Genomic DNA, 26297 nt, shown 5'->3' on the forward strand with positions numbered 1-26297 from the left:
ATAGTGTTGTTGAAGAGCTATTGCTTGTTTTTTAAACGTTTTAAATTGAAAAATTAAATTACTGTAGAATTTTATCTCTACACTCTAAGTTCAACAGCTTGATTGAAAGAGAAGAAGAAACCATTACGTATTAAGTTACCGTTGATATGCAGAGACGTTGCTCTATAAAGAATCAAACAAGAAAGAGTTGAATTTTATTATTCAAATAGTTCTCACTTACTACAACTCTCTACTTCAACATTATGAAGAAAGCAGAAAAAGATGTTCCACGAAACAGTCCGCGAAAACTTATAAATTATGCGGTATGGGTTTGGACCGATATTCTGAAAACCGCACTCTACGCAGGATATGTCCACTGTAATTCGCTCAACGACTAACCCCGCTACCATACAAGATAAAACGGGACGGGTAAACCTGTTTAGCATCCTACGAATGCGCACCCAAACAAAAAAAATAGAACTTTATCAACACAATCAAATTCTAAATACATTAGCTAGTCAGCTATGACACTTGGCAAAAAACAGAGGATAGGACCACTTTACTCTGCAGCTTGGATCCGGATTTCTTATTTGGGCCACGAAAACCCGGACCGATAAAGATCCGACCGGACTCGGGTTATAAACAGATAAACCTCTGAGAGAGAGAGAGGTAAACCCTCCACATTTTCAATCTCCTTCCTCCTCCGCCATTAACAAAATCTTCCTTCTTCTTCGGATGTATATATGAAAATCAACGGAGCCAGTCTCCTGGGACGATTTGAGACTCTCTGAATCAGTTAAGTCTGTTTCCCAAATGCAGAGAACGCTCTCACTCGCGGCTGCTAAGTCTCCTTCTTCGACTTCACCTCTGTCTCTTCGTCCTCTCATGGCTAAGGTCTTGTGTTCACCTCTGGTCGGATAGTTATGTTACCGATTCAAAGTTTTGTTCTTTATAGCTAAATCTTAAAACTTTTCGTGAGAACTCATCACTAGGCGATTACTTGTTTTTTTTTTTTGTAGTTGCAGTTGCAGAGCAGGACAATTCAGAGTTTCCCGGCCTTATCTTCTTCCTCTTCAGTAGTTAGAATCGATAAAGCCTATAGAAATGTATGCCAGCTTCAGTTTAGAAGAGAGAGCGCAAGTTGCTTTAAGCTAGCTTGCGCACTTCCTTCGATCGGTTCCGTTAGTTATGCTGCTGCACATTGGAGCGGTTCAAGCTTGAGGTCTTTTGGAAGTAGTTACAGAACGTTTCCTGGGAGATATTTTTCTCAAGTCCCTAATACTGGGAATAAGTATAAGATCGTCAAGAAGAAGCGGAAGAAGCATGAGGTTTTGGCTTCTTCAGAAGTTGAAGCTGTGACTTTTGCTGAACCGGTTAGTAGTGGCATCAAGGTGGACTTATCAACTGCAGCTTCACCTGCTAAAAACGGTAAGAAAGTCTCTACTGTCAAACCAAAACGGCAGCCAAAGAGCAAGAAAGTCGAAGATGAATCTTCTTCAACGGTCTTGGTTTTGGAGGAGGTCTCTTTAGGAGAGAGTTTGAAGACTGTTCCCAAACCAAAACATTCTGGTTCTGGAAATCGAAAATCTTCATCTCCTAAGGTATTAATTAAAAATGTTAAAATAGTAGTTTCACCCTTGAAGTATGTTTTACCTGACAGTATAGTTTTCAGAAGAAGTTGGCAAAAGATCCCACTGTTGAGGAGCCCAAAAGTTCTGCTCTATCAAATTCCAAGTCAGCGGAAGGAAGCAATCCCACTGCTAGCAAAGCTAAGCAAGCCTCTCCTGTCAAAACTAAACGGCAGCCAAAGAGCATGAAAGTGGATGACAAATCTTCTTCAGCAGTACAAGTTTTGGAGGAGGTCTCTGTAGAAGAGAGTTCAAAAAGCGTTCCCAAGGCAAAACGTTCTGGTTCTGGAAATCGGAAGTCTTCATCTGCTAAGGTATTAAACTTTTAGAGTATTTGGACATATCCTTGCTTGTGTTATCTAACAGTACAGTTTTCAGAAGGATGCGGCAAAAACTCTCATTGAGGAAGGGCCCAAAAGTTCTTCTCCATCAGCAAAAGCAAACAAATCACCAAAACAGAAGCAGGTTCCTCAAGCTCAACCCATGCAAAACAGAATAGAGCATCGAGGTCAAAATGCTTCTAAACCACTTTTTCCACCAAGTGGAAAATCTGTTATTGTCGTTGAGTCAATCACGAAAGCAAAGGTTATTCAGGGTTATCTTGGTGAAATGTACGAGGTTTTGCCAAGTTATGGTCATATCAGAGACCTGGCCTCAAGGTCTGGTTCAGTGAGGCCAGATGACGATTTTAGCATGGTTTGGGAAGTTCCATCTTCCGCCTGGACTCATATTAAGAGCATAAAGGTGGCACTAAATGGGTAAGGTTTCTTGCTTGTCTACCTAGTGTATGACTACTTTAAGCTTCATATGATATGAGCTCTTTCTTTCCTATTATTTTTTTGTTGTTGAGGTGATTCTCTATCTGATTCTGTTTACATTATTCCTCAGAGCTGAAAATCTGATTCTTGCATCGGATCCAGATCGTGAAGGAGAGGCCATTGCCTGGCACATCATTGAGATGTTGCAGCAGCAAGGTGCTTTACATGAGAGTATGACAGTTGCAAGGGTTGTTTTTCATGAGATAACTGAGTCAGCCATAAAAACTGCACTTCAATCCCCACGAGAAATTGATGGGGACTTGGTACACGCCTATCTCGCACGGCGTGCTCTTGATTATCTAATCGGATTCAATATTTCACCACTGCTTTGGAGGAAACTTCCGGGTTGCCCGTCAGCTGGGCGAGTCCAGTCTGCTGCTTTGGCTCTTATATGTGATAGAGAAAGTGAAATTGACGGATTTAAACCTCAGGAGTACTGGACTGTGGGGATCAAAGTGCAAGGGAAAGATAGTTCATCCACCGTTTCAGCTCACTTGACCAGTTTAAACTCAAAAAAGTTAAATCAGCTTTCTATCAGCTCTGAAGCAGATGCACAGGAGATTGAGCAAAGGATCAGATCAGAAGGTTTTCTAGTGAAGGGCATTAAGAAAAGCACTACACGGAGAAATCCACCAACTCCATATATAACATCAACGCTCCAGCAGGATGCTGCTAACAAATTGCATTTTTCATCAGCATATACCATGAAGGTTGAGAAACTGAAACTTTTTCTTTTCGTTTTTATTTACTTCTCATTGAGTCTATGTTTCTGATAATAAGTACTTTTCAGCTTGCTCAAAAACTATACGAAGGTCTCCAACTGTCTGATGGTAAATCAGCTGGTCTTATAACATACATGCGGACAGATGGTTTACATGTGAGTTCTATACTTGTGTATTACTATCTGTTACAACTTCATTTTGATTTTCCTTGATTAATTTATTTTGTTTTTTCGTTTGTTTCTGTTCTCATCAGATAGCTGATGAAGCTATTAAAGATATACAGTCCTTGGTAGCAGAAAGGCAAGACATATAAATGCATTTGTGAAGTTAGTTTAGTCCGTTTGACTCGAGAACTTTAGCAGCTATTTACTTATTATCTGCAGGTATGGGGAGAATTTTACATCAGATGGTCCTCGTAAATATTTTAAAAAGGTTAAGAACGCTCAGGAGGCCCATGAAGCTATTAGACCTACCAATATACGTAGATTACCTTGTAAGTAAATAATTTACCACTCTTCCTTCAGATTCTAGGATTTATTTTAGTCATTATCAGTACTTCATCATACAGTTTATTATCATAACTCTCAACATCTTTGTATTGATTTCTAGCGACGATTGCTAGTCTGCTTGATGCGGATTCTCTAAAATTATATACCTTGATATGGTCACGAGCTATGGCATGTCAGATGGAGCCTGCTTCTGTTGTGCAGGTAATATATGAGCTAATTTGTACTTCAAATCCTGCATGTACTGTGTGTTAGCTAGGTTCTTATTGACTAGCTAGAGAAGAAGGGAAAAAGCGAGTATGCAACTGAATTTGCCATCAACTAATACTTGAGTGGTTTAAGGTTTAAATGTTTAATATTTTGGAAACCACCAACATATCTGCCCAATTTATTTCTGACTCTTTTCTTTCTCAGATACAAGTTGATATTGGAAATGCCTCTGAATCCATTATCTTCAGATCGTCATGCTCAAAAGTCGATTTTCTTGGATACCAGGCAGTTTACGAGGTACAACCTACTTCATATGATTCCATAAAATTTGGTGACAACATTTACACGTTTATTTTGACGTGTTTTCCTATTTAGATTTTAATTTTGTTTGTTATCAGCTAATGAGGGATCCTTCTTCTATTTGAATATGTGCTAAGAAGTTTTTGTTGATTTTTGTTGTAGGACCCTGAAGCTAAGGCAATCAAAACCAAAGACGATGAAAAGAGTAGTGAGCGGGAGCAAACTTTTGAAACTCTCAGTTTGATGAAGGTATTATTCCTAATATCAGAACTTTTTTTTTTTTTACCTGTGGTGGTTGTCATTTCTTTCTCCTCTTTTCAGGATGGGGATCTGCTACACATTGATGAAGTGGAGCTCAAGCAGCACCATACTCAGCACCCACCACGCTATTCCGAAGGGTCACTGGTATGGCATTCCAATTTCTTTCTTGTCAGAAGTGTCTATGATTCAGTTTTGTATTATGTTTTCCATCAGTGTAGACTCCTTTTTGGAATTGACGGTCTTAGTTTTTATAGGCTTAGGAAAATGAGAACTGACACAGTGTGATCCATTCCTTTTTTGCCTTCTTGATTCTTTTATACAAATCTAATTTTCTTTTCCTAAGTCCAAAACTAAACTATTGTGGAAACTGAATACGTCTGACGTGTAACAAAATCTGTTACTTCACATTTTCGTCGCAGTAGCTCATTTTGGTTCCCGTTCAGTTAGATAATACTTTCATTATTGTTGAAGTTAAGGCTTGATCCTAAACAGTAAGATGGTAGCTAAGCATGAACTGATAAGTGGTTTCTTTTTGTATGATTGCTGAATCTGGTGGTTATACAGATATTAGGCATGATACTTTATAATTGTACTGGCGTCAGGTTTTACAATGCGTATTTTGTTATACATGTTTTAATGTGATTCAGATTAAAAAGCTGGAGGAGCTCGGCATAGGTAGACCCTCGACGTATGCATCTATATTTAAAGTTTTACAGGTATGCACTTGTCTTAAGAAAGCGTTATGTTTTTTTTCTTCTAGTGCTTCTGTTTCTTGCTGGAGGTTAAGAGTCTCTAAAGTCATCTGAAACTAGCAATACCCTTATTTCTTGTGTTTGTTTACAGGACAGAAAGTACCTAACAATAAAGAGCCGAGTCCTGTACCCGGAGTTCCGTGGGAGGATGGTATTTTCTTCATTAATTAAGCTCAGATGATTTAGTAAACCAACCATCGCAACGTTATCTCTCTAACCTATGTACTATGTTTTCAGGTTTCAGCTTTTCTTACCAACTACTTCACTGAGGTCACAGACTATAGTTTTACTGCTGATATGGAGACTGAGGTGGGTTTTTCGTTTGTTCTTTACTCGACTGTTTATTAACTATAACAATTTCTACATATTCCATAGATATTTTACAATACTGCAAGATGAGATACTCATTTTTCTTTCCATACGACATATTTTGCTTTCAGCTTGATAACGTTTCTGGTGGCGTAACTGAATGGAAAGGTCTCCTAAGAGACTACTGGACACGATTCAGCGCGTATTGTAAACGTGTTGAAAGTGTCCAAATCCAACAGGTACTTTCTTCGAAGATTGAACTCTTAAAGTGTACTTTCTGCAAATTTTTTAGTTAGATTCTTACCTTATTACACATACATTTACAGGTGGAAAAGATGTTGGAAAAAAAATACGAGGACTTTCTGTTTTCTTCCCTTCCCGATCCTACCAGGACTTGCCCGAGGTCTGTATACCTCTTTCCCGTCTACAAAAATCTAAGTTAGAAATTCTAATCAACCTTTTGGATAGTGCTTCTGCTTTATAATTTTGAAGAAACCATCCTTTCATAAGTGGCAACCCATGCTAACACTTCCACGTGTATAATGGCCAAACACTCCTGATAGATTGTGTAGTGATTGGGTTTCTTTCCATATTTCAGTTGTTCGGAAGGCACCTTAATTTTCAAAGTTAGCAAGTTTGGTACGGGATATTTCATCGGTTGTGATGGCTACCCTTCGTGCAAGTAAGTTGCAGGCTATTGAATCTTCAAATTCTTTACACCTGAAGCTATCAATGTTATTATCACGGTCACCGATATAATTTGAGCTATGTGGTGGTTCATGTGCAGATTCATTGCCAAAACACTTTATGGAGAGGATGAAGATGAAGATGATTCTCCAAGGAATACCTGCGTAGAAGAGCCCAAATTGCTGGGTCTTCATCCCAATACCAATGAGAAGGTCTCGCTGTTCTGACCCTGTTTTGTTGACAAGTTCTCCTACAACTTTAACTTATTGAATCCATTTTTCTTGTGCAGGTTATTTTAAAGTGCGGCCCCTATGGGTATTATGTACAGCTTGGTGAGGACAAGAAAGGGCACTTACCAAAACGAGCAAATGCAGCCCATGTATGTTGGAGTTTCAGTGGTGCTATGTGTGCGCCAGTGATGTCTTGGTTAATATAATGCTTGCCTTTTCTGACTGAGAAATCTCTTTCAACCTTATTTTCCAGATAAAGGATGTAAACTCTATGACACTTGAAGGTGCTCTCGAGCTATTACGCTATCCTCTGACACTGGTATGACGGATTTAAAGGTCAAAACTTATTGCGGTTCTGGGGCTTTTTTAAAAACATTTTGGAGTGCTGACGACTTGGTTTACTGATTTCTGACTAGGGAACCCACCCTGAAGATGGGCAGCCTGTGACCTTGAAGCTTAGTAAATCTGGATTTACGGTTCGACATCGCCGCACAATGGCTACTGTTCCAAAGGTATAGTTATGTACTGTCATATGATGTGTTTTGAAATAGTTAGAATTAGAGGAGCATTTATTAGGTGATGTTGGTCTTATACTTGATAAGGAAATGAGGTATGGATCTGCATCGATAATATGTTAATTGCATGAGTTTACATTCAAAGGATTATCGTCTTGATTGTGGATAACTTTGTACTTGGCAGAACACTGAACCAAGTGAGGTTACTTTAGAGAGAGCAATGAAACTCTTGTCTGGCAAAAATGTGAGATTGTGTGGCAGACCTAAGAGGATCAAGCCAACAGTAGATGAGGAATTAGAAGAAGATGAAGTTGTGGAGGCGATGTAATCTCTAATCCACAACGTGAAGCCCTTGGGATAATATACAATTGGTTCGTGAGCTTTCACATATAAAGAAGAGCATTAGCTTTGATAGAGATTTATTTGAACATTCTTTTTGGTAAGCAGAGTAATAATCGTACGTAACGAAAAAGATTGGATACTATTGTAAGATTACAATACATTTGTTAATTATATGAAAGTTTTCATTAGAAGGACTACTCTATCTTTGAATTTACTTTAGGTTTCATGACTTCGTCTTTGAATTTCATCCATCCTTATCTAGATGGTAAGTTAACTATAATCATCTATATACAATTTGAACATTTTCTATTAGAGAAAGACACTTACTACAATATACATTGAGCATGCAAATTCAATTGCTCATTTCATGATTATATACAGCTTCTAAGGTTAAATGTAACTTCTGGTGAAACATGGATTGTTGATTACTGTGCAGAACAAAACTTGAGACTTAAGAGGTTACTTAAGCACTGTCATGGACATCTGTTCCTGAAAAATGGATATTGGAGAAGAAGGTATGAGTTGTGTAAAAGGATTCTGAAATGCATATCTTTGTATTGGGTGTATCAGTGCTTACAACTTGGGGGAAGAAGTTTGACTAACGGTGGGGCTTGGTCCGGGGCTGTTGATGACTACTGCAGACTGGCTTGATTCTTCACCAAGTGCTCTTAATCTGTTGAGCTCTGGCAATATAACTTTGGAAAGATCAGGTCGGTCTTTTCGTCTTATCTCTGCACACTTGAGAGCCAACTTGGCAAACTCTGTGGTATCTTCAACAGGCCAATCAGAGACAGATGGATCAAGCACATCTTTCAAATTCCCCTTCTCGAGGGCACTTTCAATGTAACGAGTTAGACCCATTGGTGGTTTTCCTGTTATCATCTGCAGAAACATAATGCCGAGTGAATAAATGTCAGATTTCACACCCAGCATACCTGTCTGCTGATACTCTGGATCGATGTAGCAGAACGTGCCAGCAGTTGATGTCATGCGGTATTGTGTCACGGTGTTTGCAACCGATGGAGGGACCAGCCTAGCCAGGCCAACATCAGCAACCTTGCTGACAAAGTTACGGTCTAGTAAGATGTTTGCCGGCGTGAGATCACGGTGAACCAGTGGTTCTGGCTTAGTCTGGTGAAGGTACAACAGTACAGTGCCGATCTCTGCAGCGATTCTGAACCTCGTTTGCCAAGAGAGCGGTGGGCTGTCTCCTTGTTGGAAAAGACGGTCTTCTAAGCTCCCATTGGACATAAACTCATATACTAAGCAACCACCTTCTGAGCAGGCTCCAAGCAGAAGAACCATATGAGGGTGCCTCATGCAGCTTAACACTTCAACCTGTGTTTAATTGATAAACAACACTTAATTAGAGTCAGATGCCAACAAAGGATCTGCATGAGTTTTAAAGTTTCTTCGAGACTTTGTTATGAGATTTCACCTCTTGCTTAAACTGTGACATGCCTTGAGCTGCATCTGGGTGCAAAGCTTTCACAGCCACAGGTGTCTGATCCAGATAACACTTGTAGACAGGTCCATAACCGCCTTCTCCTATCTTGTACTTCTCATCAAAGTACTCTGTTGCATCCTCAATCTCCTCGATGGTGTACTTCCTGTATCTGACATCTGCATGCGCCAAAGCATCCACGGCTTTTTTTTTCTCCTCAGTCTCCTTGAGAACTTTCATTTCTGCACTGATCCTCTTTTTGGACTCCATTTCAGCAATCCTTTGTGCTGCTTCAGCTGCTTCCAATGCTGCTTTAGACTTTGCTTTCTCCTTCTCTGCAATGGCTAACGCAGCTTCCTCTGCTAGCTTTGCCTCTTCGTATTTCCGTTCTTCTTCTAGCTTCCAGCGTTGAAGCTCAGATGCCTGCAAGGTTTAACAATTCACTTAAAATGAAGCCACACCACTCATTCTCATGTGAACTATATACCTTCCGTTTTGATGTGAGCGCTTCCTTGCAAGCTGAACTGTACATTTCCATCGTTTGTTTCAACTCCAGCTTAAGCCTCCTCATCTCAGCCTCTACATCCTCCTGATATTCAAGAACTCACAATTATAAGTATTTAACCTGCAAAATGATTTCACAGAAGAGCAGTCTTACCCCTCTTGGTGAAGCAGATGAAAACCTTTCGTTCTCAAATGAGTCTCTTGAGGAAGCAGGTGGTGAGCTTATATCCAACGTCCCCTGTCCGTAGGTAATTGACTCGAAGCTACCACGGTCAATGTCGGAGAAATTTGATAGCCTTGGAGGAGGAGTCCGGTTTTGATCAGCATTGTCAAACAAGGAAAGGGAGTTACGGTCAGTACTTGGTCTTCCAGAGCTGATCAAGGATATGTCAGCATCTGGAATTGATAGATTTGATAGATCTCCGTATGATGATCTCCCATTCAGGCCTCTTCTAGTGACGGGTGGCCTGTTTCAACCAAGAAGTTTCACCGTCTGATGTTTATGGTCATGACTCATAAATGAAAAACAAGGTAGATGTGTACCTTAAGGAGTCAGATTGATCGTCAAGGGACCTGCGTTGAGAGTCGAATGATTGTCTCTCTGCTACAAGGAAAAAAAACAAACTCAGTGTTTGCAGGAGACTGATATGTGTAAAGAAGCAATAAACAAATGAACCTCTTGTGTTAGTAGTTGCAGGAGAAGGCAAGCGTGGATGCTGTGGCCTTGAGTTACTCTGTTGAATCTCGATGAGCAATGGAGAAACAGAGGGTGCAGCACGAGAGGCTGGTTTCTTTGTTGAAAGCTTTCCTTTGGTTATGACATAAACAGTGCAGAAATCAGGTGCAGTCTTTGTGATGATTACTGGAATATCCGTAGGTTTGTTGAACCTGCAGAGGTTTTAATACCCAAATGTTAACGTCTGATCCACCATTTCCGCTTAAAAGATCCATAACCAAACCGGAAAGAGAGAGAAAGAAACACACCTGAGAAAGCCTCCTTTTGAGGAAGCACCAACCACCAATACCTCAATGATGACCTGATTGGCATATTCAACTAAAGCTTTTCCCACATCTGAATCCTCCAACAACACATCTTTGCATTGTATCTGAACAAGTTCCAACCCATAATAAGCATAGGAAGAGAGAGAGACAAGAGGACATGTAAAAAACTGTTTGGACTCACTTCTTTGCGTGAACAGAGGCAACGGAAGGGAAGGAACAACTGTTTGTAAGAGCCGTCTGGTTCTACAGTCACCACTGAAGAATCACCATTTGTTTGGCTTGTCTCTGTTAAAAAAAAAAAACAAAACTACCCATCAGATTCCAAGAAAGGAAAGAAGACATAAAATAAGAAACAAAAGGTGTTTCTTACTAGAAGAGTTTGGGTTAGTAGAAGAAGAAGGGGTTGTTGAGACAGAGGAAGCACGAGGCTTGACGTGGAGAAGAAGGATGGTTTGGCCTTTCTGTAACAGATTATCAACAGCCCATTTAAGAGCATTTTGGCTGCTCTTGTCTTTGTCTATCGCCACAGCAACCAAACCTTCCGTGCAAAATCCTCCATCTTTATCCTTCCTGTTCCTTGCCATTCAAGTCTCTTTAAAGCTTCAACGGACAAAATATATTTGCGTCTTGTTCTTAGTTTTTTTGTTTCCTCTACAAGATCATCTCTTTTCTGTTAATTTTCTAGTAAGAGAAAAAGAGAGAAAGATGTTTCTATAAAAATCCATAGGCTCTGTTTCTCTCTCACTCTGTTTTGAGCGCTTCTCCTTCTTCCCCGCCTCTCTATACTTAACACTTCCTATCGAATCTGTGTTATATATTTTGCCCACACAAATGATTCCTTTTCTTGCACGCAATAAATCTAGAGGTTTAGCTATTTAAAGTTTGATACTTTTTTATTTTAACTCCACTCACATTTTCAAATTAACATGATTAAGACCACTATGTTAAATTTCACTAAATTTTAGTAAAAAATAAATTAAACTGTGAAGGTAATAGTTCCAAACTGGAAAGGCCCATGAGGACAATTAGGTATTGGGCTTGTAATTAAATAATGTTTCAATCGTGGCCCAGACTTGAGGAGTAAGTCAGTTCCATCTTCTTCTTCTTGATTCCCACCTTCTCATCAGTAGCGAAGCTCTCAGCTTAGGGATATTGTTTTTCGAATTCGACAGCGATGGATCTAAATCTGGATGCGCCGCACTCTATGGGGACGACAATCATCGGCGTCACTTACAATGGAGGTGTCGTTCTCGGAGCTGACTCACGTACCAGCACCGGTTAGATTCCCTCCCTCCTTCCTTCTTCACTCTTCTAGGGGTTTATTTTTACTGAGAACGAGCTGATTGAATAATTGGGATCTGTTTATTTATTACTTGCGCAGGGATGTACGTAGCGAATCGGGCTTCAGACAAGATCACGCAACTCACAGACAATGTCTACGTCTGTCGTTCCGGTTCGGTAATGACTTTATTTTTTATGTGAAATTAAAACTCTTTTTTTTTTACTGAAATCCACATGCTCTTATTGAAAGTCCTTTGCTTTCTAGGTTTCTTGCTCGGATCTTTACTGTGACTGCATTTTACTGATTACGACTAGCTCTTCTTCTTGTTTCTATTGTAGGCTGCTGATTCTCAAGTTGTCTCTGACTATGTTCGCTACTTCCTTCACCAGCACACGTGAGTGTGTTTCGTTCTTCACTTGATTCCATGTCTTGATGTTCCTTGTGCTATATTAAATAGATAATTCGTTTGCACAAAATAAAATAAAAATAAAAAAATAGAGTAATTCGTTTTGCTTATGGTTTTTCAGGATTCAGCTGGGTCAGCCTGCAACCGTGAAGGTTTCTGCCAACCTTATCAGGATGCTCGCATACAATAACAAGGTACAAGCTTTTTTTCTTTTTCTTTAGAGCTTGCAGTTTGTTTGGTTGTTTTACCAGAAACTTTGACTCAGGATAGTGAGGAATGTGGGTGCTGTTCCATTTCTACTAGGGTCCGTCCTTACTTATAGAGAAATAGATGCTCTACACAATCACTGACAGCTTCCTTACGTTTCTTTGGTTTTATGACAAAGACGGAAATTTGGGGCCATATAGGCTGATGTTACATGTCAAACCTAGCTGGCTAGTATTTATGAATATCATGTTGTTATAATGGTACTTCGACAATTTTGGTCTTCTCTTCAGTATCTACTATCCAGCCTGAAGGATTACTTTTTTATGCTATAGTTTCGGTTTTCTATATTCTGAATCGTATTTTATCTATGTTTTCTAACAAAGATGCCTATCCAGTGCGTTATTATTGTACTTGTATTACTTGTTTTGATTAGATAGATTGTTTACTAAAGCATTGTATGTCTTTATTGGGCAGAACATGCTACAAACCGGTCTCATTGTTGGTGGGTGGGACAAATACGAAGGTGGGAAGATCTATGGGATTCCTCTTGGTGGAACTGTAGTGGAGCAACCCTTTGCTATTGGAGGTAAAAGCCAAATTTTTCTGCCAAAATTTTCTTTGCGATTTACTTATATGATACTTAGCTCTCTTGCAAATGACCAGTGAAACTGTGTGTGTTTGTCTAGGCTCTGGCTCGAGTTACCTCTATGGTTTCTTTGATCAGGCGTGGAAAGAAAACATGACCAAAGAAGAAGCTGAAGTAAGTCGGTTCAGAACATTATATCTGCATATCCAAAAATCTCACAAACCCCTCCCCCATTTGTGTTGTAACTGATCCTCTCTCCATTGTATTTACGTTGTGTGTTTTGCAGCAACTTGTTGTGAAGGCGGTTTCACTAGCTATCGCCCGTGATGGAGCCAGTGGAGGGGTTGTACGGACCGTCATTGTAAGATTTCTCTCCAGCCATAAGAAACATAATATCTTTAACGGAACATACTTAACAGAACTGCCTTTGGTGTTCTTTTTTGAGCAGATAAACTCAGAGGGAGTGACACGAAACTTCTACCCTGGGGATAAGTTGCAGCTTTGGCACGAGGAATTGGAGCCCCAGAACTCCCTGTTAGACATCTTGAACTCTGCTGGTCCCGAGCCAATGGCCATATGATGCCAACAAACGATCATTCTCTTAGACAAACGGTTTTAGATGTTACATTTACCGATGTTTTACTCTAAACTCTGTTTGATGCAAACAAACGACCATTGTCTTACTCTGTTGTGGTGGTTAAGACTTTAATTCCTCTGTTCTGAAATCGAGTTAGTGCAAACTTTATCAACTTTCCCAGTAATCACTACCAACTAAGTTCATGGTCAACCCAAAAAAAACATTAGTTAAATTTAAATAAGTACACAACCCCTTTACATGCTTTACACGTGGCTGAACCGTGGACACTTTTTAACTTCTCTGAACTGGAGAGAGTAGGAGAGACAAAGGAAGATGAGTATCTTATCAGAGAAAGCTGGTCATGATCTCTTTGTCTACGGCAGTCTCCAGGATCCCCAAGTCGTTAACGTGCTTCTTAATCGTGTCCCTGACCATGCCTCAGCCGTGCTCTCCGGCTTGTACGTTTCTCTCTATCTCTCTCACACACTCAGTCAACCTGTCTTGGTCTCGTTTATGTTTTCGATCCAGTGGAGGAGGTTGATTTATTGGCTTTTTCTGGTGTGTTTTCTTTTTTTACAGTCACAGGTTTAGAATCAAGAATCGTCTTTATCCAACCATTCTACCGGACAGTACCGGAGAAGTCACCGGAAAGGTTCATTGTTCTTGATTCCCCATGTTCTCATTTGTTTCTTGTTAATATAGGATGAATGGAAAAGAAATGGTTTTGTGATATGTTTTAGTGTAGACATGGTTCTGTTTCTTCCCTCCTTGTTTTGTCTAATCCTAGGCTTCTCATATAAAGATCTGAGAAGATTGTTGTTCTTGTAGGTGCTAAAGGGCATAACAGATGATGAGCGTAAGTTGTTAGATGATTTCGAGGATGTTGAATATGACAGAAAGGCTGTTGAAGTTGTGCTGACGGTAACACTACTGTTTGGTTCAGAACAACCAATTCTGTATATTTATGTCGGAGTTTGGGTAGATTCTTCTGTTATAAACCTCTTGATGTTTTCCGATTGCAGGATACTTCAGAGAAGCTACAAGTGGGAACTTATGTATGGAAGAACAAAGATGATCCTGATCTTTATGGAGAATGGGACTTTGAGGTTTGATATCTTATATATTACCATCTGTCTCCTTGTTGCTTTTAGAATCTGAATGCTTTGATCTTTATGATTTTTTTTTCAACTGTGTTAGGAATGGAAACGAGGTGACAGGGAAGCTTTCGTAACCGCCACAAAGAAGTTTGTGGAAGAGAGAAAATTACCAGAAGCAAAGACTAGGATCGACACATTTAAAACGTTCTTTAAGCAGGATGATATTGAGGATGGGAGACCTCTGGATTCGTGATGCCTTTTGGTTCTTATAATGAGGCCATTGCTTCACCGTACATTTTAAATAAGACTTGTGGAAACATGAATGTGATAAAACTCAAGTGAAACTACTAAGAGAGATTGGCTTGCATGATCATGTGATCAGAAGTAACCTCCTATGATTTGTAATTTCATCGAAGAGTGACTTCTTCTTTTTTTTTCTTTTTTACTAAAAGGGATTCTTTCTTTGTTTGGTTTGGTTCTGTGTATGTACTGATGCATGTATTCCTGTGAAATGTGTTCTGATTGGTCTATGTACTGATGTGTGTGTTCATGTGTAGCTGTGTTTTGCTCAAACGGGTATCAGCGCTGTCTATGTTTATTATCTGCCTGAGAGAGCAGAAACACAGTTTCCTTTTGTTTCTGCCTTTTAGCTCATAACTTTGTATACCAATCTTTATAAAGAAGCAAACTACATGAGTCATTGACCTACCTACCGTCACCACTATTTTTAAGTTTTTCTGAGGCGTATGGTTTGTTCATGTTAAATTTTCTTGCTGGATCTTTCTGTCTTATAGTTATATGGAACCTGCTCATATAATCACTAGTAGTAGTATTTAGTATCCTCGAGATTAGGTTCTTGAGATCATCACACATGTGTTATTGGATGATTGCTTAAGATGGCGTTAAGCCTCAGGGTACATATGTCATGTGACCTTTCCGTTTTATCAGATCTCGGCTTCTTAACCTTTGACTTTGACCACCCTTTTAGAGAGAGAGAGATATACCTTCTTGATCGATTTTTGGGAGGATACCAAGATCATTCCTTCTGATCTTGCCGTACTGTGTTTTAATTGCATGTGATTTCAATAATGATGGCTACTTAATTCAGCGAAAAAGTGCATGTGATGCTATGACTAAAGTTATTAGATTCACTAATTAACATACTTATTATAGCATTATGTTTAAAAAGCATAGGATACTACTGTACATTTTGTTGATCTCTATATTTTTTTTTTGGAACATGTTGATCTCTATATAGTTTTAACAACCAGAGACTTGACTTGATGATTAAAAAGTACAATGCCGTAAGGTACTCTCATCTTTTCACACTTATTTTAATTGATGTTTAGTTATTTACTCCATTAGTTTATGTTCAAACTCTGATTACTTGGCATAACTGCAACATCATTTACACATGGGTAGTTACCGGGTAAAACGGAGGATGCATAGATAGAAACATGAACCTTTTGCTTTGTTTTGAATCAAGGTCTCTTAAACCTAACCCTGTGACCTAAAATTGCCATATGAATAGCACAAGGGTCGAGTGTTTACGCTGTAACCACAAGATCATACTTGCCATTGCACCAACACTTCTTGGGCTGATGTGTGTTTGGTTTCTACTTAAGAGTTAAAGGACAAATGCAGATGATGGAAAAGGAAACTTAACCATGTAGACTGTAGTTGCTTATGTTTAGATGTTTCTAACTATTCATTCTTACCATGTGATGCATTCTCCATCATGTTTATTTGTGAATTTGTTTTGAATAGTGATTAGTTAGAAGTTTGAATCTTTACTTCCTTGGTTAACTTTTTTAAAAAAGTAAAAAGAGAGCTTTTCATGTTATCAATCTTTTCAGGACAGTTTGTATATTTTATTATTCAAAAATCTCTCATTCTTATTTCTCCTGGAGTTGCAAAGTACACAAGTTCAAATCCCCAGAGGAAAAAAGTGGGAACATGGGGGAAGAGGGAGAAGAATGGTTCAAAGAAACAAACACATTGAAACAAATACAATAAACTATCTGCACATTGGACTGTGAGGTTGATGAGAAGGAGTCCTAGGGCAATCCGAAGGATGACGGTAAGTTATCACTTCATCAGTCGTTGCATTAAACCTGCACTCCTGTGTGGTCAGGTACTTATCAGTCTTGTTGTCCTCCATTATCTTCAAAATGCTCTCAAACACAGCAACTTCACAAGGTATCTTCAGCACACCAGCTTGCTGAAACCCAAACTCTTCTTCTGCTTCACGCAACAGTGCGTGGAAAGCTTGGTGGCTAAGGTAGTCTGTTGGTATCTTGTATCTCTTCTCCTCTTTCCCCACAGAGACAGCTAAGTAGCCTTTAGGCACAGCTGTTACATCTGTGAAGGATAGTGTCCTCTTCAGAAACTTGATGCTCTTACTTCCAGTACTGCCACTTCCAGTTTTGTTGATGCTGTTGTTGATGTCCTCTTCGTTGTTAATCTTGTTGTTGTTGGCTTGTTTGGATGCTTGAGCGACCTTTCTCCATTTCTTGAGGATCTGTTGAAGCTTTACGATGTCTCTGATTTTGTTTGACTTCTTGGCTTCCATGGCTGTAACAGAAGAAGACATGGCTATGGCTATGTTCTTTTTGTGTTTGATGATCTATATGTGTTAGTGTAATGATGGAGAGAGACATGGTGGGTTTTGGAGGTTGGGGAGATATATAGAGGTGTTGATGACATTTTGGAATCTTGTTTTAATAATTTTACAGATTAAAATATTTGACTAATCATATGCTTAGGGTTTTCTTAACACCCAACTTGGAAAACCTCGAGGCGGGTTATTTACTTCTAGTTTGACTTTTTGTTAACTTAAGTCGTTATTAAGGCCATGATCATTTATGATTTTGAGATTGCGTTTTATATCCGCAATTTGTAAACACTTGTGTTGTTAATAACATCGCGAAATGAAAGAAAAAAACTACAAAAACTAGCTGTAAGAACTTCTACTATGTTATCTTTTAAGAATTACTAGTTTATATGTATTTTGTGAATGGTTTTATACATTGGTTTTAGTTTTGCTAAATAGATAATGGTTTATGTATAAAGAACGTAAACATATAGTAGAAGAATACTTAGAGCAACCCTATTGGAACTGCTCATATATAATGTAATAGAAAGAAATAACGTTTGGAGTTTTCCTAATTTTCCTAATGAAAGGAGAAATAATAATAACAACTTCGAACGTAAGAAACTGAAGCAGTAGTGTTGTGGTGACTAGTAAGAGAGCTAGGAGAAAAAAATAGAGAGACATGAAACATGGGGAGGGCTTCAATTTCCAAAGCAAACGGTTTCACACTTTTACCAAACACTAGAAGTTCAATTCCCCAGGAATCTAACGATTGGATCTCTTCTTCACTTTTTCCTTTCTTCCAGAAATATACTTATAATATGAATACGGATTAGTATATTGATTAGATTACATATATAGTCATCTTTTAGTAATTGTATAAGCTTTGCATATCACACTAACGATGAACAGAGTAATTTTTTTTTCTGACGCATCCTTCAGAAGTTACATTAGTAGAACATGGAGGCCATGCCGGTAAAAAAATTGTATTTCCACGTCAATGTTATTGTGGTTTCAGGTTTTGACTGCACCTTCCCATGTGAAATTTCTTACTTTTCTCTTCTTCTTTTTTTTTATAGTGATTTCAGATCATTTCATAAATTCCCATGTTTCTTTGCTTATGATAATACTATATTATAAGTTTAAACAAAATTATGTAACAGTTCGTCAAAAGAATATAATTGTAACACTCCGACCTGTCCACGGCTAATGGGTCATTCACGCCCGTTTTCTCGGCCCGTGAGTTTCATCATGTTTGACGATCGGTCGTTAATTTTCCCGAGACTCGAAATTATTGTTTATTGACCCTGCAATCACCACATGATCTTTCCCTGTACTTTGATCTCACTTACACGGTATCGCAAATCACTTTCCGATGGGTCATCCATCCTTTCACTATTCGAGCCCAAACACGCTTAACTTTAAAGTTTTAAACGGATTTGTGACGGAAAAAATAAGTCAACTTTGGTAATATAGATAGCCAATCAATTCTCTTAAGTTTTTTTACGTATCACAACTCGGGACGTTACAATAATAATTCTAATCAACATATCTTATTTTTGATCTTACATTGTATATATTTGTGTGTCTATAAAAATTATGGCTCGTTTGCTAAGTAAATAACCAATAACAAGAAGGATATTTGACAAATATAAAAATGAAAATAATGATTGGCTTCAGCAACTGAAATCATATATTCTAGTTTAGCAAAACAATAAATCATAAGTTATTAATTGATAATATTTAAATTTATTTAGTTTCTTTATGATGTTAACAACAAATTCGGCCTAATATATATTGCGTAAAATGCATGATAAGAAGTTGACGCCGATTTAATATAAGAAGAAACTTATCTTTAATGTGCCTTATTCGTTATTATAGCTTTCAAGTTCTCATACTAGAGACGGTTGCATGTGCTGGTGATGAACAGACAATGAATATATCAATAAATATATCAGCAACAATTACGCAAAAGCATTTCCTATAAACATAAAATAATGATAGTATTTGTTTATCAGAATATTAGATTTGGAAAAAGTTTAGTAATGAAATTATATAATTGGAAAATACTTCACCAATTAGGCCACCAATCCACCATTCAGTTTTATATTATTTAGCAATTAATCTATGAATGATTCCTTTACGTAGTGGCCCGTACAACATGGCCTTTATCACAATTCACAGATTCACAATTCACGTTCTTCTTTTTCTTGTACGAATTAGTTAATTATTATATTTTGTTTATTTGTGCTAACAGTTATAGTTGCACCAAATTCAAATGATTGATTACTTACTTTGTCATTCCTAAAACCATTCAGAGTATTTTTTTTTTCAGGGATTAGTAGGTTTGTATAAATCCGTACATTTTCATTATTTAATATAATTTCATGTGAAATAAAGTGCTACTAACTACCGTGGAGAAACAGACATGTATGATTGACCCCCTATGAATAATTGAGAAAATATAATTTGAACTGGAAAAATGAAGCTGGCTTTTATTCCCTGATCTTTCTACTTGCCTCTGATCAATAATGATTTTCATGATTTTTTTAGTTTTAGATGAATTATTATACGATAGTAGTATATTAAATCTATTTATTATATATTTCTATGCGATACACATCCCCATTTCCGTTCTATTTTAATCTGATCCTGCGTTTGCTTATGCTTGATCTGATTTCCAATGTTTTCAGATTTGATTTGCTGTTTTGCAAAATGGATAGATGCGTTATAAGTTATGACAAAATAGGATAAACTAAGAAACTAAGATAATCATTTTTTTAAGTTTTTGCTAATTTTATTATTCTACTAAGTTCACAACTCTCAACCCCAAATTATCTTATAATGCATATTGGGCTAGTAATACTTTGAGACCAACCCACATTTTTCTAGTAATAGTTGTGGAAATGGATGCTCTTGCTCAAAAAAAAAAAATTTGTGGAAATGGATGCTCAAATTGTAACTAAATCAAATAGTCTGCAAGTGTCAAGCAAAAGTGTGATAACACCAAAAGAATGAACTCAGCAACATGAAACAGTCGACCTTAAGACCATAATCTAGCAAACTGTCTTTAGTGTCATTTATCACCAAGTTTCCCTCTTTTTCATCTTTGCTTGTAGAGACGTTGTCTGTCCTTCCATGTGAAGGAAGTTTCTAACTATAGTACACTATTGAGGTCTCATGACCTTTCCATGGTTTGATTTTGGTGTTTTGTGACTCAAAATATAAAGGCTTTGTTCTGTAGAGCGCTTTAAAAAAAATTGTTCCATACAAACAAGGCCGGTTCTGAATCGGATGACATATTCGTCTTTAATTACTCCTTAAATTTTCATAAACAATTATACAAATGTTGCATGGTTCTCAAATTATTTTTTAGAAAAATAATATTAATTTTAAAATGCGTCTTCTAAATTTCAGATCTAACTATGCATACAGTTCAATAAAATTGCGTTGATATTTTACTTTTTTGTTTGTTTTTGGTGTTGTTTCTTTGGCTACGCATACGTTTTCCAAAAGATGGATCAACGACGTTCATGGTGTGTCTTTTGTTCTATGTTATATCTTATGATATGTATAAAAATAATCAGTTTCACTTTTCAAAAAATATTGCGCAAGAAATTGTAGCTTTACTCTAATTAAACTCCAGGAGATTTATTTTTTTGTTACCAGCTCAACTCAACAGATACATTTCTAAAAAAATGGGTTCCACAAATGAGAGCATTTGTGTTTATTCCACATGTGGGAAACATGATTCGAACATCAACGCCTGAAGATGATGTCGGATCTATGGCGAATGACTAAGCTAAACAACACTGACAATGAAAGTCACGATATACATTATCATGAATTCGATCTCCAAGCAACATACATATAAAATTAGTAGCTAATGTAGTGTTTCATGTAATGGAAGAGCTAATCTTGATCATTAAGGATCGACATACAAATTCTATGTATGATATTTATAGAAACATATCTTATCTGTTAATTTGAATATATTAATTAAAAGGAATCAAAGGGTCAAATTTTGCTTTGAATATATGCTATTTTTAGAGCTGTCTTGTATTAAAATAAACCAAAATATAGTTCGTAGTCATCTAAGAGATGGTTTTACAAAAAAAAAGTCATCTAAGAGATGAAACCACTCATAAAGCCAATAATTCCGGTGTGTAATTAAACTCTAGCTGTAGCACAAAAAAAAAAAAAACACATTGTATGATTAAACTCTAGCTGTAGCACAAAAAAAAAAAAACACATTGTATGATTAAACTCTAGCTGTAGCATAGGAGAAAGCAACCGGATTGTTCTCCGGTTGCTTTCTCCTATGATTATTGTTCTTGTTGCAGGCTCCGGTGTCAAGGTAAAGCAATGATCTGCTGAAGTTTAATGGCTGCTCTCGGAGTCTTATTGTAGCCAAGCTTTAATTATAATCTATGGATTGTGATTAAACCTTTTTTGTTTTAGAGAGTCTTTTTAGCTTTTTTTGGGGCTCTCTGAAACACCACTGCTTTGATTAGCTAATTAGATGCAATAGGATTTGATTTCATCAAAACACATTGTATCTCCTCGTGTCATTACATGGTTAATGAAAATTCACATTCTTGTCAAAAAAAAAACAACATTCAATTAATTGTAATGGTTTGGAAACTGGCTATCATATTGTTTATTATTTATTCTGTTATACAGCTTTTTGATTATATATATAAATAAGGATGGTTCTACTACTGAATTTGAAATTGAGTGTATGTATGTATATGTTTAAGTTTACCATCATAACAGTATTGATTATTTATTTATTATGTGATTCAGCTTTTTGAAGTTCCCTTTAGTAGTAGTAACTAATAAGAGTTTTCTACGAATATAAAGGAGCACTATAATGTCTTGAGTTATAAAAGAACTCAAAATACGAACCAAGCCACACTTCCCGTCTAAGAACATCGCGACCAAAGCTTGACTCTATTAAGCAATTCTTGTCAATATATCTATTTTACTTTATTATCGTTTTGGTTGATTCCTCAGATATTAGCAACGAAAGATTCAAAGTAGTTGTTCTTCTAAAGCATACATTTACTTTACGGTGGAATTAGAATATGATAGACTCATGCATAGATGGTAAAATAGAAACTGAGCCATCAATTCAAATTGATTAAGGTGTTCTTTTTGTTATCTGAAACAAACCGCGTTATAGTTACAAAAAAAAAAAAAAAAAAAAAAAAAAACAAACCGCGTTATTCCTTTCAATATGTAATTTTGTTAAATAACGAAAAATGTAATGTTGTATACAGTAAGCACACTATTACGAAATTAAAAAGGTTATAGATATACCTAACTTCTATCACGTATTTTTTCATTATTCGACTCGCCATGCTTATTGGTTATAATTTGTAAATAGCTGTTGCTTGCATTTTTTTGTACATAGTTAGATTGTAGATAACATCTAATGATCTAAATTGGTATACTATAAACCAATATAAACTTATTTGGTTCAGACTCTGGTTTAGGTGTACCTTACACTGTGCATATAAACTCGCAGTTGAACATTTTTCCATTAATGAAAACAAGAATTATTTGGGGGGGGGGGGGGGGGGGGGTGTTATGTTAAAGTAGAAGTAAAAAAGTTATCTGATAAGAATTCTGAAAGTAATAGCTAGGACTCCAACGTTTAGGAAGTTGAGTGGAGTGGGTGAAATGAACACACAAAAACCTAATAAATAAGTAATGACAAAGGATTGAAATGGTTAAAGGTCGGTTTCATGTCCTCTCTTGTCTCATATGATATGATCCTCGTCAGATTTCACTCATTTTATGTTTTTGCGAAATCATTATGTATTTCAGTTATTGGATTGCTCTATGTGCGAGTTTTTTTATTGTTCTAACTTTTGTAGTAGTGTCTCATAAATTGAAGAAACTTGAAACTATTCATAATTAAATAAATACTAATTAATCTGTTTTTGTGTACGAAAATACTAGTTATTCGTAAATTAAGTCGAAGAAAATTATGTTTGTAATGACATCGATCAATGTGAGATTCATATTAATGTGGCGGAATAGCACGTAAACGTATACGCTTTTATGAATTTGATTACAGTGTTTTTTAACACCGTAAGACATACATAAAACCTTTACAGAAATAGGTTTTATATTTATGTCTGGCAAATTATGAACCAATGATTAGGTTAGTTTTTAGTACTCGTACAAATTTAAATATTTTTCATCTAAAACATTTACAGAAATACCAGTAATTGTAATAGTCATAAGAAAAATTGAATTTTGACATGCTAAATCTTTCAGTCACTAAATCATTGTTACAATCATTTCTATTTTACTTCCTAACTCAAGAAAACTTTATAAAAAGTTTATACAAAGAAAAAGCATTTTTTGACAAAATGTAAAAGTATTCATATAAAAAAAACCTTCTTTACAATATGTGTGACATTGATTTAAAGTTTTGTTTGGAAATACGTAAAACTGAAAAAAAATCAACCATACAACAGAGCAACCTATACTGCATTTCTACTACCGCAGACTGCAGTGCAAACAAACCAAGTTGTCATGATAGTTTCAAACTATCGACTTCCATAACAGCTTGGTTTACACTGCAGGAATAAAGACAACAGTATTTAACAGAGTCAGCCGATATTAGGAAAGTAAATAAGACTTTGAATCTGAAAGCTTTCATGTAAATTCAGAGCTTTGTGGCCATACATACATGCTGTCATATCTATATTCTTGAAATTCCTAGATAAACACCTGTATATGGTTTTTTTTACTAACACATGTATATAGTTAAATTAGAAGTTTAGGAATATTTAGCTAGATAGAGAGTGAAATAATCAACAATATTAGGGACATAATAAATGGTATTGATTAAAACAAATCATTGTAGTACGGTTTTGTTATGTAATCTTACTTGACGACTACACATACGTGATTAATATAAGGCGTTATTCAAAAATCTATGACTAGAAATAAATGATCGAAGATAGAAATCAAAAGCGTGCAAGAATTAATAAATTATGATGGGCTCCAACTAGAAATCACTTATTTTACAAAGAAAAAAAAAGAAAGAAGAGAGATCAGATTTTTTTTTTTTTTGTTCAAAAAAGAAGAGAGATCAGATAACTTTAGAAACCAACAATGGCGAACAAAAGGACAAAAATATCCCACGTCACCCCTCTTCTTCAATTCCCACGTGCCTCTATTGTATTTATCATTTTTCTTATAAATAGGATCTTTTTCTTCTCCATATCTTCGAACAAGTCATACCTAAAGAGAACATAACAAAAAGATATTGAGCTTTGATAAGTTTTGAACTAGTTAGTATAATGGAGTGGAGAGAGTGTTATTTAGATGTGATCTTGGTGCCGCCAGGGCTAATGGTATATGCTGCTTACCATATTTACTTGTGGTACAAGTTACGTACACAGCCTCTCACCACCACCATCGGTACCAACGCTAGAGCTCGCCGTTTCTGGGTCGCTTCCATCATCAAGGTAATCTTTAACATCTTAATTAAACATGTATACTCATCTACGAACACATATTAACTATATATGTATATTTTCAAAAAATTAGGACAACGAGAAGAAGAACATCTTGGCCGTTCAAACGCTAAGAAACTGCATAATGGGATCAACATTAATGGCCACAACGTCGATCCTTCTCTCCGCGGGTCTAGCTGCCGTTATAAGCAGCACATACGCAGTGAAGAAGCCTCTAAACGACGCCGTTTACGGAGCTCACGGGGAGTTCATGGTGGCTCTCAAGTATGTCACGATTCTCACCATCTTCCTCTTCTCCTTCTTCTCTCACTCTCTTTCGATCCGATTCATCAACCAAGTCAACATCCTCATCAACACTCCCTTTCCTCCGGAGGAGCTGGAGGATGAGGAGATGATGATAACGCAGGAGGAGTACGTGGGGGAGTTGCTAGAGAGAGGGTTTGTTTTGAACACGGTGGGGAACCGGTTGTTTTATGCGGCGTTGCCTTTGATGCTTTGGATATTTGGACCGGTGCTTGTGTTCTTGTGTTCGGTCATGATGGTTCCTCTTCTTTATAACCTCGATTTTTTCTTCTTTGGTAGACAAAGCAGAAAAATCGATGGAAAAACAAGTTGTGGATTAACTGTGTAGAATCGAGTTTGAGTTGATCGAGCAAGTGATGACAAATAAGTGATCGATGATTCAATAAACATGACACACTTGCAGATTCCGAAGATTAGTTTAGTTTTCGATTGAAGATCTTTTTGTTCGAATAAATTTCTTAGTATATTATGCGTACTAGTTTATTAATCATGGTCATATAGTATTTGATTAGGGCTTATTGGGCGTTTGTTTTTGTACATTCATGAGAGCTTAAAGTATATTATATTGGATTATGTATATGTTGTGTCACGTTTTGGTATGTTGAGACTTGAGAGTTATAATTGGCATTTCCATGTGGTTAACTTTATAATGTGTACGCAGATGATTATATTAAACAGGTGCGTTACGTTCTGTTATGATTCACGTGACATACGTCGAGCAAGAAATGTGAAGTGTACATATTGGTTCCGTGCATTAGTATCACTCTGAGTTAGTTGTTAGGTGTCAGAACCAGTCGTCACGATCGAGCCTATATAATAAAGCCTCCCAATATATCAGGGACGCCCCTGAGTATGAAACCATAATGATTAAAATTCAGATTACACCGCTACTAAACTAGTAACTACAGAAGAAGATCAGGGTTTCTTTTATAAAAATCTGCTCCTATCGAGTTGTGGAAGCCTATGTCCGGGTGATATTAAAATTGTTTGTTAAAGAACTCTTTTTTTATATATATATTTATTTATAAATTGGATCAATTCAGTCAACGAAAAGATGTTTCTCACAACAAGAATTTAGTTACAGTTTTAGCAAAGGAGATTTATATGGTTAAAACTTTGTTGATGTGCCTTAGGTTTGAATAGTCAAAGGTTATAACGTGGCCAACATAAACAGTCATTGACTCATTGTAACACACAAAATTCTATATATGGCTAATTAGCAACTAATAAAATAATGTACATTAAGCCACAAAATAGATACGAAGAAACAGCGAAGTTGGCTGAACGAGAACGACAGTAGCTAATGTATGGCATCCGTGATCAAAGACGTTGCTTGTTAGATAACACAGCATCTCTAACGCAAAATTTCATTTTTTTATAGAATAAGGTAATTCTATAAAATAATTGATTTTTTAATATAATTGAATTTGCTCTAACTCTATCCTATTTCTAGAGTAAAAATGAAATAATAAAAATATAAGTACTTCATTTATGGAGTAAATCCATCTTTAATGAGCCTAAAATATTTTTCAATTTAA

At 36.7% G+C, this 26297-nt stretch overlaps 6 protein-coding genes across 9 annotated transcripts; 4 read left to right on the forward strand and 2 right to left on the reverse strand.

Moving 5' to 3' along the window:
• Positions 1–643: 643 nt before the first annotated feature.
• On the forward strand, positions 644–7456 carry LOC130511638 (uncharacterized). Of its 4 annotated transcripts, none has more exons than XM_057008925.1 (23): positions 644–873; positions 999–1580; positions 1652–1921; positions 1986–2365; positions 2496–3135; positions 3216–3302; positions 3401–3447; positions 3531–3640; positions 3757–3857; positions 4068–4160; positions 4326–4412; positions 4485–4568; positions 5072–5140; positions 5268–5327; positions 5414–5485; positions 5617–5724; positions 5812–5888; positions 6084–6167; positions 6273–6384; positions 6462–6551; positions 6656–6721; positions 6819–6914; positions 7102–7456. In XM_057008925.1, exons 1-23 carry the CDS (start codon positions 793–795, stop codon positions 7243–7245), a joined length of 3540 nt encoding a protein of 1179 aa, XP_056864905.1. In that variant the 5' UTR covers positions 644–792; the 3' UTR covers positions 7246–7456. The 4 variants fall into 4 exon arrangements, with proteins under 4 accessions (XP_056864905.1, XP_056864907.1, XP_056864906.1 ...); XM_057008927.1 differs by having other exon boundaries at positions 1989–2365; XM_057008926.1 differs by having other exon boundaries at positions 1655–1921.
• A 124-nt stretch (positions 7457–7580) lies between these two features.
• Positions 7581–10844, reverse strand: LOC108855728 (U-box domain-containing protein 35). Its single transcript, XM_057008929.1, has 9 exons — positions 10580–10844; positions 10391–10494; positions 10192–10313; positions 9876–10095; positions 9751–9806; positions 9362–9674; positions 9191–9292; positions 8698–9126; positions 7581–8597 (listed from the first exon to the last, which is right to left on the reverse strand). Exons 1-9 carry the CDS (start codon positions 10791–10793, stop codon positions 7833–7835), a joined length of 2325 nt encoding a protein of 774 aa, XP_056864909.1. The 5' UTR covers positions 10794–10844; the 3' UTR covers positions 7581–7832.
• Positions 10845–11301: 457 nt separating this feature from the next.
• LOC108851715 (proteasome subunit beta type-6) lies at positions 11302–13415 on the forward strand. The gene is made up of 8 exons (XM_018625174.2): positions 11302–11486; positions 11591–11667; positions 11830–11885; positions 12019–12091; positions 12579–12690; positions 12791–12864; positions 12977–13051; positions 13139–13415. Exons 1-8 carry the CDS (start codon positions 11384–11386, stop codon positions 13268–13270), a joined length of 702 nt encoding a protein of 233 aa, XP_018480676.1. The 5' UTR covers positions 11302–11383; the 3' UTR covers positions 13271–13415.
• Positions 13416–13537: 122 nt separating this feature from the next.
• On the forward strand, positions 13538–14920 carry LOC108851750 (AIG2-like protein C). The gene is made up of 5 exons (XM_018625216.2): positions 13538–13725; positions 13847–13919; positions 14096–14188; positions 14290–14373; positions 14465–14920. The coding sequence occupies exons 1-5, from the start codon at positions 13601–13603 to the stop codon at positions 14615–14617; spliced, it is 528 nt and encodes a 175-aa protein (XP_018480718.1). The 5' UTR covers positions 13538–13600; the 3' UTR covers positions 14618–14920.
• Positions 14921–16245: 1325 nt separating this feature from the next.
• LOC108853606 (protein SMALL AUXIN UP-REGULATED RNA 51-like) lies at positions 16246–17007 on the reverse strand. Its single transcript, XM_018627016.2, has one exon. It carries the CDS (start codon positions 16955–16957, stop codon positions 16382–16384), a length of 576 nt encoding a protein of 191 aa, XP_018482518.2. The 5' UTR covers positions 16958–17007; the 3' UTR covers positions 16246–16381.
• A 7082-nt stretch (positions 17008–24089) lies between these two features.
• LOC108851962 (uncharacterized) lies at positions 24090–25401 on the forward strand. Its single transcript, XM_018625443.2, has 2 exons — positions 24090–24447; positions 24530–25401. Exons 1-2 carry the CDS (start codon positions 24280–24282, stop codon positions 25085–25087), a joined length of 726 nt encoding a protein of 241 aa, XP_018480945.1. The 5' UTR covers positions 24090–24279; the 3' UTR covers positions 25088–25401.
• The last annotated feature ends 896 nt before the right edge of the window (positions 25402–26297 follow it).

This window comes from Raphanus sativus, chromosome 4 (assembly GCF_000801105.2).
Source record: "Raphanus sativus cultivar WK10039 chromosome 4, ASM80110v3, whole genome shotgun sequence".
In the NCBI taxonomy this organism is placed as follows: Eukaryota; Viridiplantae; Streptophyta; class Magnoliopsida; order Brassicales; family Brassicaceae; genus Raphanus; species Raphanus sativus.

Coding starts and splice junctions, on each gene's coding strand:
- LOC130511638 (XM_057008925.1), top strand. CDS start 793: ATGCAGAGAACGCTCTCACTCGCGGCTGCTAAGTCTCCTTCTTCGACT. Junction 3,448..3,530: donor CAGTCCTTGGTAGCAGAAAG/GCAAGACATATA, acceptor TATTATCTGCAG/GTATGGGGAGAATTTTACAT. Junction 4,161..4,325: donor GATACCAGGCAGTTTACGAG/GTACAACCTACT, acceptor TTTTTGTTGTAG/GACCCTGAAGCTAAGGCAAT.
- LOC108855728 (XM_057008929.1), bottom strand. CDS start 10,793: ATGGCAAGGAACAGGAAGGATAAAGATGGAGGATTTTGCACGGAAGGT. Junction 10,495..10,579: donor TACTAACCCAAACTCTTCTA/GTAAGAAACACC, acceptor TTTTTTTAACAG/AGACAAGCCAAACAAATGGT. Junction 9,807..9,875: donor CTAACACAAGAGGTTCATTT/GTTTATTGCTTC, acceptor CTTGTAGCAGAG/AGACAATCATTCGACTCTCA.
- LOC108851715 (XM_018625174.2), top strand. CDS start 11,384: ATGGATCTAAATCTGGATGCGCCGCACTCTATGGGGACGACAATCATC. Junction 11,668..11,829: donor ACGTCTGTCGTTCCGGTTCG/GTAATGACTTTA, acceptor TTTCTATTGTAG/GCTGCTGATTCTCAAGTTGT. Junction 11,886..12,018: donor TACTTCCTTCACCAGCACAC/GTGAGTGTGTTT, acceptor ATGGTTTTTCAG/GATTCAGCTGGGTCAGCCTG.
- LOC108851750 (XM_018625216.2), top strand. CDS start 13,601: ATGAGTATCTTATCAGAGAAAGCTGGTCATGATCTCTTTGTCTACGGC. Junction 13,726..13,846: donor TCAGCCGTGCTCTCCGGCTT/GTACGTTTCTCT, acceptor CTTTTTTTACAG/TCACAGGTTTAGAATCAAGA. Junction 14,189..14,289: donor CTGTTGAAGTTGTGCTGACG/GTAACACTACTG, acceptor TTCCGATTGCAG/GATACTTCAGAGAAGCTACA.
- LOC108853606 (XM_018627016.2), bottom strand. CDS start 16,957: ATGTCTTCTTCTGTTACAGCCATGGAAGCCAAGAAGTCAAACAAAATC.
- LOC108851962 (XM_018625443.2), top strand. CDS start 24,280: ATGGAGTGGAGAGAGTGTTATTTAGATGTGATCTTGGTGCCGCCAGGG. Junction 24,448..24,529: donor GGGTCGCTTCCATCATCAAG/GTAATCTTTAAC, acceptor TCAAAAAATTAG/GACAACGAGAAGAAGAACAT.